This window comes from Lithobates pipiens, unplaced genomic scaffold (assembly GCF_037356315.1).
Source record: "Lithobates pipiens isolate NorthernLeopardFrog02 unplaced genomic scaffold, aLitPip1_a1.2 Scaffold_22, whole genome shotgun sequence".
Lineage (NCBI taxonomy): Eukaryota > Metazoa > Chordata > Amphibia > Anura > Ranidae > Lithobates > Lithobates pipiens.
In genome coordinates, this window is record NW_027507784.1 from 166,178,594 (window position 1) to 166,192,578 (window position 13,985).

General features: G+C 41.4%; 1 protein-coding gene across 1 annotated transcript in view; it reads right to left on the reverse strand.

The window, feature by feature from the left end:
- The window catches only part of LOC143924325 (neurobeachin-like protein 1), a 204,938-nt gene that overhangs the window by 13,320 nt on the left and 177,633 nt on the right, over nt 1-13,985 (reverse strand). Inside the window, exons 46-52 of the mRNA XM_077448575.1 lie at nt 12,165-12,274; nt 11,832-12,004; nt 10,316-10,410; nt 9,017-9,133; nt 7,499-7,660; nt 3,907-4,055; nt 2,663-2,798 (exon numbers count right to left, since the gene is read on the reverse strand). Of these exons, the coding sequence (XP_077304701.1) occupies nt 2,663-2,798; nt 3,907-4,055; nt 7,499-7,660; nt 9,017-9,133; nt 10,316-10,410; nt 11,832-12,004; nt 12,165-12,274 (942 nt within the window). The remainder of the gene's footprint in view (nt 1-2,662; nt 2,799-3,906; nt 4,056-7,498; nt 7,661-9,016; nt 9,134-10,315; nt 10,411-11,831; nt 12,005-12,164; nt 12,275-13,985) is intronic.

Genomic DNA, 13,985 nt, shown 5'->3' on the forward strand with positions numbered 1-13,985 from the left:
CTCCACTTCATCCAATCAGAGAATGCTCTGCATTATTGAGAAAAATGCAAGCTGTCCTCTGAATGGCCCCTGTGGCCGACCCCTTGAGGTAACTATGCAGCAGGGCACACAGAAGACAGTAAGGATAACTCTAGTACACTGGATGTTATAAAAATGCCAGTAGCGTTAGCTGTAGAATGCGTTCTTCAGTTTTTTTGCAAAACTATACTCCCACAAAAGCTTATGGCTCAAAAATGCTGAAACAGTGCCTTGAAAAAGTATGCACACTGCTTGAAAATTTTCCACATTTTGTCATGTTACACCTTAAAAACGTAAATGTATTTTATGTGATAGACCAACACAAAGTGGCACATAATTGTGAAGTTGAAGAAAAATAATAAAGAGTCAATACTTTGTAGAACCACCTTTCACTGCAATTACAGCTGCAACGTCTTTTTGGGGATGTCTCTACCAGCTTTGCACATCTATAGAGTGAAATTTTTGCCCATTCTTCTTCGCAAAATAGCTCAACCTCTGTCAGATTGGATGGAGAGCATTTGTGAACAGCAATTTTCAAGTCTTGACGCAGATTCTCAATTGGGTTTAGATCTGGACTTTGACTGGGCCATTCTAACACATGAATATGCCTTGATCTAAATTCTAAACCATTCCATTGTAGCTCTGGCTATATGTTTAGGGTGATTGTCCTGGTTTTCTTCTAAGATGGCTCCATCAACTCTGACCAGCTTCCCTATCCATGCTGAAGAAAAGCATCCCCACATCATGATGCTGCCACCACAATGTTTCACGGTGGGGATGGCGTTTTCAAGGTAATGTGCAGTGCAGTTTTCCGTCATACATTGCATTTTTCTTTTAGGCTAAAAAGTAAAATTTTGGTCTCATCAGACCAAACACACTTTCTTCTACATGCTTGCTGTGTCCCCCACATGGCTTCTCGCAAACTGCAAATGGGAATTTTATGGCTTTCTTTCAACAATGGCTTTCTTCTTGCCACTCTTCTATTAAGGCCAGATTTGTGAAGTACATGACACACGGGCGGACTGTCTGGCCAACTAAGTCCGTCAGACAATCCGACAGACAGTCCGTCCTACTTTTGAATGAACGGACTTGACCACACACGATGAACAGACAGTCCGTTGAAAGCTTGCGCGATGACGTGTACAGCACGTACGACGGGACTAGAAATATGACGTCCAATACACTGCAATGCAACCTTCGGCCGTGTAAATCCTTTCTGAGCATGCGCCATACTTAGTCCGTCCAACTTGCCTACTCACGAGCGGACTGTCCGCTGAAACCAAAGTTGGACGGACAATATTACGGAAATTCCGAAAGACTTAGTCCGCCAGACTGTCCGCTGAAAAAGTCCGCTGAAGCCCACACACGAGCGGACTGTCCGCTGAAATGTGTTTCAGCGGACTAAGTTGGACAGACAGTCCGCCCGTGTGTACGCGGCCTAATAGTTGTCCCGTGGACAGATTCTCCCACCTGAGCTGTGGATCTCTGTAGATCCAAGAGTCACCATTGGCTGCCTCTCTGATTAATGCTCTCCTTGCCCAGCCTGTCAGTTTAGGTGGATGGCGATGTCTTGGTAGGTTTGCAGTTGTGCCATACTCTTTCCATTTTGGAATGATAGATTGAACAGTGCTCCGTGACATGTTTAAAGCTTGGGATATTTTTTTATAACCTAACCCTGCTTTAAACTTCTCCACAACTTTATCCGTGACCTGTCTGGTGTGTCCCTTGGTCATCATGGTGCTGTGTGTTCACTAAGGTTCTCTAACAAACCTCTGAGGGATTCACAGAACAGCTGTATTCATACTGAGATTAAATTAAACACTGGAGGATTCTAATAATTAGGTGACTTCTGAAGGCAATTGGTTACACTAAATGTTAGTTAGGGGTCTCACAGGAAAGGAGGCTGAATACAAATGCATGCCACACTTTTCAGATATTTGTAAAAAAAAAAATGTAATACCATTTATCATTTTCCTTCCTCTTGACAATTATGTGCAACTTTGTGTTGGTGTATCATATAAAATCCCATTAAACTACCATTTACGTTTTTGGTTGTAACACAACAAAATGCAGAAAATTTCAATGGGTATGAATACTTTTTCAAGGCACTGTAAATGCCGAATAGCCATGTTTTCCAACTTTTATCAGAGTTAGAACGTTTTTACAGTAGAAAAACTCCTCTCAAAACCCACTAGTTCTGGAGGGGGGTTTCCAGACAGAAAATGTCCCCTGCTAAAAACTGCTGATAACAGCCTATGTGTGCATGGATACATAGGATAACATGTTGGGGAATTTATTGGCTGTAGAAAAAATATCTGCAGCCAAAAACAGCAGCTGTAAAAATGTCCAATGTGCATGAGGCCTTACACTGGACATATGCAAAATAAAAAAATAAAACACACACACACTTGGAGTTCAGCTTTAAGAATCTCAACTATCGCAGTAAAAATGCCTCATTGTCTGAGCTGGACACTACTGACCTTAATGGATTTTGTGCACTGGAAGGTATTTATGCATTGCCTTAGATCACCGTTTCTGAATAGATTCCATTTGGTTCAGACATGTCTTTGGATTATGACTCAAAATAAACAAAAAACCCCAGTACATTTTGTTCTTAGCCGGGTTCACATACAAATATACATACCTCTGCTGGTTTACCAACACCAACAATGATGAGTTTACCATCCTCCAGTCCGACCAGAATGTGGCTATTCTCCTTTGTCACAGAAACACAGTGGATAGGAACTCGCATGGTGAGAGGTGCGACACTGAGACTCAAGCTGTGAACAAAATAAAGTCAACTTAAGTAACTCACGCAGCTAAACGGATAATAACGTCTTTTTTTTTTTTTTCTAAAAAACATGTCATACTTATCTGCTCTGTGCAATGGTTTTACACAGAGCAGCCTGGATCCTCCTCTTTTAGGGTCCCACGCCGACGCTCCTGGTCCCTCCCTCCTGCTGGGGCACCCAAGCAGACGTCCTCCCGACCCAAGGTCCATTCACACACAGAGCCGCGACTTGGCCTCGCCCCCTCTGTCTCCCGATTGGCTCATTGGCAGTGATTGACAGCCAATGGCTCCCGCTGCTGCCAAAAGCCAATCAGGAGTGAGAGTCCCTGAAGAGACAAGGCTCTGATGGACATCACTGGGTCAAGAGAGGGCTTAGGTAAGTATTAGGGAAGGCTGCTGCACACAGGTTTTCTACCGAATGCATGAAGGTAAAAAACCTTCACCATTTACATCCACCTAACGTGACACCAGAGCTGATGGGAGAAGGACAGGGGAGGGGAAAACAGGAATGCTGTGCACTTGCCCTAGCTGCTCCTTATGTTATCAGTTGTTAGGACGCAGACAGCTGGCCTGCATGTGCTCATGGTTGTAATGCTGTACAATAAAACCTGTGGCTTTCTGTAACAAAAAAGGGCAGGCTTGATCCACCCACCAGTTTGACAATTTTTGGGCAACTTGGGGAATTTTTTTAGGCGTTTTTCCACCCCTGAAGAACTCAAATGGCACCTCAGTTGAAAAAGGCTGATCAAGTGATATAGTAGGAATGGGTCTCGTGCATTGAGGAGAATTTTTTTTCCAACTGTGTAGAGGCTCGGATCTGTTCAGGTTCTTCTCAGAAGTCTTTTGTTTATATAATCAGATCACTTAATTGTTGATAAAAACAAAAACAAAAACAAAAAAAACAAAACATATGGGCCCTCTCAGAGTACATTCTATACTATAGATTTCCTTTACACACATGTGCAATATTATTTGCCATTATCACAAAAAAGAACCCTTATCTCTATTCCAGATAAACATCATTCCCACAAACACTTGTAAATTATCACAACTTTTATTTTATGACTGAAATTACTTTGCATGGAAAATCAGAATACCTGTATAGATCACGTATTGAAAGAAGTCCCTGGCGACTGCCAGTCACAATGTTCTCCACAGTCACACACATGTCCAGTATCTGCTCCTTCAGACTCTCAGAGCCTAGGTACTTTCCATTTACACTGTACAGATGTAAGGCATTCCTGTTCTGTAATCAGAAATACACATAAATATTAAACCACAGCCCACTGCCATTAAGCAAGAACAAAGTAAAATTGTGCTCCAATATATTGATGAGGCTGTGTAGGAAATTGTCAAAATAATGGATTTAAATTGTGTCACTGAAAATTGAAGCAGCCATATGAACTCTAAATGTACCTTACAGCTATGCTTCTAGTTTGGGATGGATGCAAAAAGAATATTACAGGGACTTACATTCTTATTTTTTCTGGCAAAAACTGTTTCTCTCCAGATCCTCTACAGTGCTTACCATATGGCTGAAAGCCTCGGCAACTGGTTATATAAACTATGTTAAAGGCAGGGTCAAGGTTCCAAGTGGATGATCCTTCCTTCCAGCAGACATCATGTGACCAAGCGTCTAGGTCCTCAGACTTATGGAAAACACCGAAGGGAGAGCTTGGTAGAGACTTTTCTCAAGTCATCATAGTGGAGTGTCGCCTGCAGTCGCGTGTCATTGTCTTTCCCTCCATATAGCATTGAGGAAGCATTTCCCTGCTGCTGCTTCTTGCTTGCATAGTTGTAAAGTATCTGGGTCTACTCATGGACACAGCTCAGGCTAGAGCGCATCTTCCACAAGAGAAAATTTAGAGTCTATAGTCTTAAGAGTCATCCAACTCTGTGCAGGAGAGTCCTGGGTGAGATGGTAGCCTCTTTCAAGACAGTTCCATGTGCCCAGTTTCACTCCAGGCCTCTACAACACAACATTCTGTTGACATAGGGCAAGTTAATTCAATCTCTGTACAGACCAATTTGTTTTTCACCGAGTACTAGGTTGTCCCTTGCTTGGTGGCTCAGAAATCTTGCTCTGGATTTGGGAAGTCTTTCCTTCCCATCTTTTGGATGGCACATGACATATGCCAGCACAGGGGTTGTGAAGTAATCCTCAAGGAGGAGTCCCAGCTCCCAATCAGCTTTCCGTCTCCAGTTTGACTGTCTCTACAGCATTGAGCCATTCCACTGGAGGGCCACCTGATCCAAATTTAGTCAGACAACACCACACCATTGTCATACATCAATCATCAGTGAGGTACCATAGGTCTTCCCACAGCACAGGAGGTAGACTAGATGCTGTTCTGGTCAGCCATGTACATTCCAGATAATTATCAGGCAGATTTCCTTAGCCAGTAAAGCCTTGACCCAGGGGAGTGGTCCCAAAGGTGTTCCATGACCTGTGTCATAGGTTGGGGACACTGGATGTGGACCTTCTGGCTTCCAAGTTCAATGACAAAATGGACAGCATCAGAGGCGAACAGCACTCTTCCAGACTTGAGCCTCTACTCCACTGCAGACACTCTGGGTGCCGGCATAAGAGCCTGTCTGTGCTCATCATCCATGGCACTAGTCATTATTATTACTATTCAGGATTTATATAGCGCCAACAGTTTGCGCAGCGCTTTACAATATGAGGGCAGACAGTACACTTACAATAAAAATCAATACAGTAGGGATCAGAGGGCCCTGCTCGTTAGAGCTTACAATCTAGAAGGGAGGGTCAAGTCATCAGGAACTGCACACCAGTATCCACTTCTTGATACTCTTATTAATCCATGAACAGCGTTACCACATACAAAATGCCCTCCTCCCCTCAACACGTTTTTCCCTAATAGGCTTATTTATAGGGATAAAGATGGCCAGGGAGGGGATGTGACTTACTAGAAGTTCTATTAAAGCAACAGAAATGTGAGTGTTCTAAAGAGTGTCATGACATTTGTTGCACTATGTTGCCCCCTACTGGGCATTCCAATTGCAGCTATATCATACCTGATCTAAGGTGGAACCTTAAGAAGAATATATAGATAGATGTGCGGGCACTTTTCAATTCAAACTTCATATTCCAAACATGAATAATCTGATGTTTAAATATGCTTATTCATAATGAACAAATTATACCACAGTAAGAGATGTGGCCCTAAACATTAAACTGCTGCCACTCAAGATAATACTGAATCAATTTCCTCAACTATATCATATTCATATATTATCTAGTATTTCAAACATCATAATTACCGTATTCATCGGCGGATAACTCGCAATTTCCCCCCCTGAAAACGGGTTAAACCGTGCCTGTGTGTTATACGCCGATATTTTTATTTTATTTTTTTACCAATTGGGGAGGGAATTGGGTGGTCTGCCCCGGATGTCACCCATTGGGAGGGTGTCGGACCGCCTGGCCCTGGGACAGCGCTTCCATACTTTAAAAAGTTAGGAAAATATTACTGACAGCCCTTTCTCATATACCGCTCCTCCTGTGTCATTCTCAATGTAAATGGGAGCCTGTAATACCTCAAGTAACGCCACTCGTTCTGGCCGCTCTCCTCCACCTGCTCTGCCTTCTCCTCGAGTATAGCGTTTCATTGGAGGAGAGCAGCAATGTGACTATTAATAAAACAGCAGAGGAGAGTCACATGACTGTGTCCACAAGACAGCGGCATTAATTGAGGTATATAGAAGCTTTTATTTACAATAAGAGTGACACAGGAGGAGCGGTATATGAGAAAGTGCTGTCAGTAATATTTTCTTAATTTTTTAAAGTATGCTGGCAGCGCTGTCCCAGGAGACTGGGGGTCGCCTGGGAGTTCAGAGGGTCTTTATAATGAAAGGAGTCTATGTAGTGTGCTGGGAAAGGGATCTGTGTGCTGTGCAGGGGACCCGTGTGCTGTGAAATTTTTTTTTCCTGAAACTTGCCTCCCAAAATTAGAGTGGGTGTTAGAAGCCTATGCTTATTATACGCCTGTTCTTATTATATGCAGATGAATATGGTAATTGTCTTTTTTGTATTGGGATGTTTGTAATAATGGATAAGTACATGAATAGGATATACATGAAGAGAAGGCATTGAGTTCAGTATAGTGATTTCATGTTTAGGGGTATAAGTGCTACTATGGTATTTGTTCATTAAATGAACAGATTACTCAGGTTTAGAATATGAAGGTCAAATTGAAACATGCTTACAGATCTATACATTTCTCTTAAGGTTTCACCTTAGATTGGGTATGTTAAGCTGACCAAAGATTGTTTGAAATCCAGCCAGTCCCTATTGAACCGGCTGAATTTTGATCCATCTACGGCCACTCCCATTTGAAAGGAGCTAGTCTAGTAATAACTAAAAAATATGTGTTTGATCGGCACATGCAGCGAATCGGCTGCAGCACTGATCAGTGTATTTTGGCAGCAGAGGTGTTCCCCTATCAGAATACAATAACAGCAGAGAGGATTCTTTCATCCATGCGTGTCCCTCAAGAACTCCAGTAAAAGTATTTTACGATAAGTGCGAAAATCCTATTTTTTAGGTGCTAGCGTGAATTTAGGAAATAACTTTATTGGTTTTATAATCAATACATAACTGCATTAATTGGCATTTTTATATCTGCCTGAAAGTTCAGCTTTAATTAGTAATACGTAATAACATACCTTAAGGGTTCCTTTGCCTTCCAGGCTGCTGTGGATGACAATATGTCCATCCCAGGACACAGCTAAATTGGGAATAGTCATGACAAGGGAACTATCGCTTGGTGGCTTCAGTGTCCTCATGTACTGGCCTCGTCGGATTGTATGGATAATCACTATTCCATCCTGTCACAAAGGCAAAATGAATTCAATTTTCTTTTAGTACACCAGGGTGTGAAAATGGATCATGCTCTTAGTAAAATATCTAAATGAATGATTTATTAAAACCCAAGTGAATGGTGACTTTTTCAGCTAAAAACATTTCAGATGCATTAGAGCAAAAGATGCTCAAAGTGTTAAGCCGCATACACATGATCGGAATTCCGGCCAGAAAAAGACCGATGGGAGCTTTTCATCAGAAAATGCGACCGTGTGTATGCTCCATCCGAATTTAGCTGTCCGAATTTCCGCCAGCCAAAAATTTATAGCATGTTCTCAATTTTCCAGATAGAAAAAATTTCTATAGGTAATTCCGATCGTGTGTATGCAATTCTGACACGCCAAAAATCACGCATGCTCAGATTCAACTACGAGACAGAAGCTATTGGCTACTGGCTATTGAACTTCCTTTTTCTAGTCACGTCGTAAGTATTGTACGTCACCGCGTTATAAATGATCGGAATTTGATGTGACATGTGTAGGCAAGACAGCTTGAGCCAAATTCCGGCGGAATTCCGTCGGGAAAACCATCAGAGCTTTTTCCGACGAGAATTCCGATCGTGTGTATGCGGCATTAGAGTTAATTTCCTTTGGAAAGCATCTGTAAGAGCTAGAGCTAACCAGTAAGGGAATGTGAACCTCACTGATTGCAGAACTTTAGGAGCAGATGCGTGTCATACCTGCAGAGAGACCACTGCTTCCACATAGAGAGCAAGGGTCTATTTCTGCAGCATACTGGTGGGGAGAGGCTTTCTTTTTCAGACTGTAAAACTTTGGGCACCTTTTGTTTTGATGCTGCTAAACGTGTTAAGCAAAATTTAAAGGATAAGTTCACCTTTCGACAAAAAAATAATAAGGCACTGTTTTTGCAGGTAAAAAATGTGCGTTTATAATTTTTTGTTACAGGAGACTGTAAAGCACTGCGCCAGCAACCAGCAGATCACTGATGCCATGCATGTCTCCTGCAGACCTGTCACCTCGTACGAGCAAGCAAAAACATGCTGACAGGAAGAATTAATGAACTACCACAGCGTCATGATAGTTCATTAGAAACTACAAGCCAACAGCTGCTAAGGTTGTCGGGCATTGTAATTTTCCATTCACAGAGAACTGTTAATGAGTAATTTCGGCCAGATGGACCGAATTTTTTCACAAATTTGATAGCATTGAAGATCCCCTACTAGTTGTTACAGCGGGGGGCTGGTCCTTTCATAACATGTTACACCCTGAATATGGGTGTAACATGCTATAAAAGGTGAACTTATCTTTTAAACTAAAAGTTAATTTGAGTTTTAAACAACTATTTAAAAAAAAAAATCTTACTCTGGCACCAGAAACAGCCATGTCTAGCTCAGTGCTAATGGCAACACTAGAGATTTCATCTGTGTGTCCGTATAAGATCTGCAAAGGTTTGGCCGACAGGTCACCAGAAACAGCACCCTGAAGAAAGAAAAAAATAACAATTAGCAGGTACAGAGATTGTCTATATCAGTGATGGGGAACCTCGGCACCCCAGATGTTTTGGAACTACATTTCCCATGATGCTCAACTACACTGCAGAGTGCACGAACATCATGGGAAATGTAGTTCCAAAACATCTGGGGTGCCAAGGTTCGCCATCACTGGTCTATATGATCAATTCTCACCATACAGAAGCAAAAAAATGTCAAGACGTGATTGAGACCATTTTCACATCTGTTCTACCTGTCAATTTTTCAGGTGGACCTGATCAGATGGTCTGCTCATCCCCATGGACAGGTTAGTGTAAAAGGACTTGTGTCTGATTACACCCACCTATCTCCAGGTCCAATCCGGTCCGCAAAAAAAAAAAAAAAAAAATGAAAGAGGATCTGTCCTCTTCCATTTAGGTGGATCAGAGGGTAGTTGTCTATTTACATCCAGACACCCATTGAGCAGAGTAGGCTCTGTCCGTGTCCACTCTGTAGAAACTGAGTGGACATGGATGTGTCATCCACTCGCTCGAACGGATCCCCTGCTGATCAGGAAAGTGTCCATCACTATCATACCATTACAGGTATCTGTACAGGACATTTTCCCATGTGTTCTACTCCTAACACATTGGTTTTCTTGCCATCTACAATGTAGTGCCCAAACCTCTCTTACAGACAATTAATGTACAATACATCTATGGAGTTACTAAAACATTTTTGAAACATCATCTGGACATTTTTTCCCCATTAATCATTTGGTCATTTCACTTAAACTGACCATAAACCTTACAATCGGATTTGTTGTATGTCTTATAGCTACCAGATTTTTATGGAAGTCTACCAAAACAATCCATTGAATTTTACATGTGTGGCCAACTTCAGAGGAGGGGAATGGGCAGGCTACACATTTTCACATTCTAACTACATAAGTGCCTGAGGAACTCTTCCTAGGTTACACGGTTTTCAGATTTTAACTACAGTAAGTGCCTGAGGGTCTCTAGCTCTACACCCTTTAAGTGGTGAATCTATACCCAGATTTAGCAGAGGAATTTCTGGACTGTGGCACGATTTGGATTTTTTTTAGCCAGCCTTTATTAGATGATTTCTAAACTGAGCAAAATAGAAATCCAATGACAAAAACAACTAAATAGAAAGGAAAGTTAATACTCACTTGCTGCGAGATTTGCCAGATCATACACGTTGTATCTCGAGACCCAGATATGAGATGTATACCACAGTAATCCGTAGCAAGGCAGGTCACAATGTCTATCAGACAGATAAAACAAAGGCAAACTTTAAGCTAAGAAAACACTAAATAGGCATTGTATGTCCTTAAAGTGGTATATAACTCAAAACCAAAAATGCAATATACTGCAGATTACAAATACTTAGATGTGGTGGCTGCATTATTTTTTCAAGGCCCTTTTCCCATCTGTTTTCACCTGGTGATCTGGCCAGTAACACACCTCCTGTATTAGAGTGTCCCCACTCTGGATGAAGGAGACTTGGGTGCACAGCAGACAGCAGCATTGTCAGTCTGGGAGGAGGGGAGTGTTAGATGTACTGGAAGATTTAAATATACTAACAAATTGAAACCAAACTGCAGTTACAGCAACCATTTTTTTCTTTTGGGATAAAGGTTTTACATGAATAAATAAAAGTTTACCATTAGAAGTACCCTGGTCAGTGGTAAATGGTTTGTCTACACTCTAATTGCTACATCTGCAAGAAAGTGTGTTCTGTTGAAAAACAACATGCTTACTGGTTGGATAACCAGAGGAAAATAAAGCAAAGAAAGCCTAAAAAAACAAAAAACAAATACAGCCATCATAGCTAAGATTTAGTAATATAAAAAATATATATATATATATAAAAAAAAATATGTTTGCTTTTGGGTTTATTACCGCTTTAAAGAGGTTGTAGACTTCCAACCCCCCCCCCCCCCCCCCCAAAAAAAACATTACTTCCAGGCTCGCGGACTCCGGTGTTGTGATTGGCCGGAGCCACGATTACATCACTCCCACGCATGCGCAATGGGTGCAGTTGTTTTCTGCCCTCCCCCCCTAAACAAAAAAACACAGCCACCACTGTTCTCCAGTTACCGTCCAAAGTTCTAGAGCCCTTTCACACGGGTGGACTGATTACATCCGACCACTCAGAGGAGAGCGGGCTGTGTATGTCTGCTCTGCATAGGCGGAGCGGACATGGATCAGCCATGCGCCTGCACAGCGGGGATCAGATTCCCCACTGAGCAGGCGGACTCCAAAGGTACCCGCACCGTCTGTAAGGGGCTTTAGGCTCTATTCACATCGGTGCAACTTGTCATGTGACTTTGGACATCGAAGTCACATGACAAGTCACAGCCCATTCTTTTCAATTGCATGCATTCAAATTGGTGCGACTTAAAGTGATTTTGAAAAGGTGACTGCGCAACTTTGGTGTGACTTTTGTCCAGAAAAATGTAAAGTCGGATGAAAGCTGCACCAAAAGTCACATTAAAGTAGCACTGGAAATAATGCGACTTTGGAGATGTGCAAATGTGAATGGAGCCTTATGGAAAATGTTTTCTAACACAAGAATGTGAAAAGAGTAACTGAAAAATGATAGCCTTTATGGCTGACTGGAGTGGTGTTTTTTTTTTTGTTTGTTTTTTTAACAAGCATATTAACCTGGCTGCTAACTCTCACCCATGTGACGAATATGTTGTCCAATCACTTTGCCCTTTGTCAGTGATGTCACTCTAATACTGTTATCCCAGTGGCCTCCACTGAACAGCACTTTTCCATCATGTGACACCACAAACAGCTTGGAGGTAACCTCAAGGCCAGGGGCGAATGGACCGGACACAAAGCGCTGGGTTCTGTCATTAGGAAGAAATAACAGGTAAAATTGATGCCATTTTTAATGTGTTGTTACTTTAGAATCATTAAAGAGGCAACATTTATTATTTGTATAATTGTTCATAAACAGCAATGGCCAGGTAATTCTGCCATAATCAAATGGTCGCATAGTTCACTTACTTTTGATTAGTCACAGTCTGATCCTTGGTAAAGGTGAAATAATTGGAAATACTTTTGTCATAAGGCAACCATCCATGAGTTCCAATAATCAAATTTTGATTTATTGTCACCTTAACAAAAAAACACAAAGAAAACCAGATATGTTAAAAAACCAGCAACTGTAAAACATTTTGGAGGTTCTTTTAGTTTTAAACTAGATCTAATCTGAAGAGACACTTTAGCACCCTTTAGCGAGTGTGCTCTAAAAGTGTTTACTAAGGAATTATGGGGTCTGCCATTGCTGATCAGTGTAACATGACATCCCCCCCCCCCCATACATGGAAGTACTGGATATTTTCCAGACTCCCAGTGGCAAACTGCACACAGGGAAAAGTGTAATAAATTAATGTGTGTAAATGCAAGTATCCTAAACCGATAAACATTCAAAAATAACAAGAAACGGTAATCAGGGTTAAATGTAAAAATATCCAAAGTTTATAGAAACACACAATGGTCTACTTGCATGACACCCTCAACCTAAAAAAAATCCCATTTAGTGGTTAAACTGATGACTGGGTTGTCAACACCTCTTGGAAATTCCCATGAAGCCCGTGTCTGGAAACACTTAAACACATGATCAGTGTGTAACATAATGAAAATCAAATGCAAGTATGATCATAAAGCATCAAGCTTTTCAAGGGAACCTCCTCCACTGATACTAAGTAGAAGGATAGCAGATACATGAACATCCATATATGTGACAATACCGGCATGCTATGAAGTAAAAGCAAAAACAGTCAGACCAATGGAAAATACAATACTGGGCACACCTTTGATGCATATAAGGCATGCCAAGACCACAGGTTAAAATGTATCCAGTGCTGAGCAATATGATCCTGTGTTTTCACGTGAAGATCTTATACCTCCCCTTTATTTTCACAAGTCCTTTTAACCCATGCTTTACATCATTGCTGTACATTGGGCGGCCCCCTGATGAAATGGGTGCCCACCCATTCACATACCCTCCAGCATGAAGACTGCCACCTGTCTTGCTGCCTGTCTATGTAATTCTCTGTTCGAAACAGCAACCAGGGATATCAGGGAATACGATTCTCATGTTTACTGATACATTTCTGTGTGTAAATAGTTGAAATTGCAAAGTCATTAGTACTTCCAGATCCACCATCACTGAGTGCTGGGAGATGGGAAAAAAAGCAGATTCCTCCATCCACACAAACAAGGTGGATGGAGGAATGGAACAGGATATTCTGACAGCTGCACCTGGGGCTGTCAGAATACACTGATCAGCAGCTGCAGCTACTGATAGTTTAACGTGTACATTTGACAATTTGATTATAATGAACTACTTCTGTTGAAGAGTGATGGCCACATACTGATCGAAATTCATCTGGTCCCTGCTCAGCCAGCTAAATTTCGATCCTTCTATGACCAGCTTATGTCTCCATAAATTGAACCTCTAAAATCATTTCACTTCTGTAGAAAATAAATTTTCACAGTTTCCAACAATATAACATTTTAAATTGATATACTGTATATTTGTTATGTATTTTGATATGAATTTGTGCAGCTATCATAGACTCTACAAAATCAATAGGATCATTTATTATTTCTCTGAGGCTTGTGATTTCTAAAAACATAGGCTAGGCTTTGGGAGAGAGTTTTAAAACTTTCTAGGCTGTAATGTGTATGTGAATAATAGCAGGACTGCTTTGTTCCATCTGAGGTGTAATCAGAGACAGGTTCTGTAGACAAAGAAGGATGGACTACCAAGGAGGTTTGATTTAACCGCTCCTCCTGCACTTCTGACAGCTGGCATTTCCA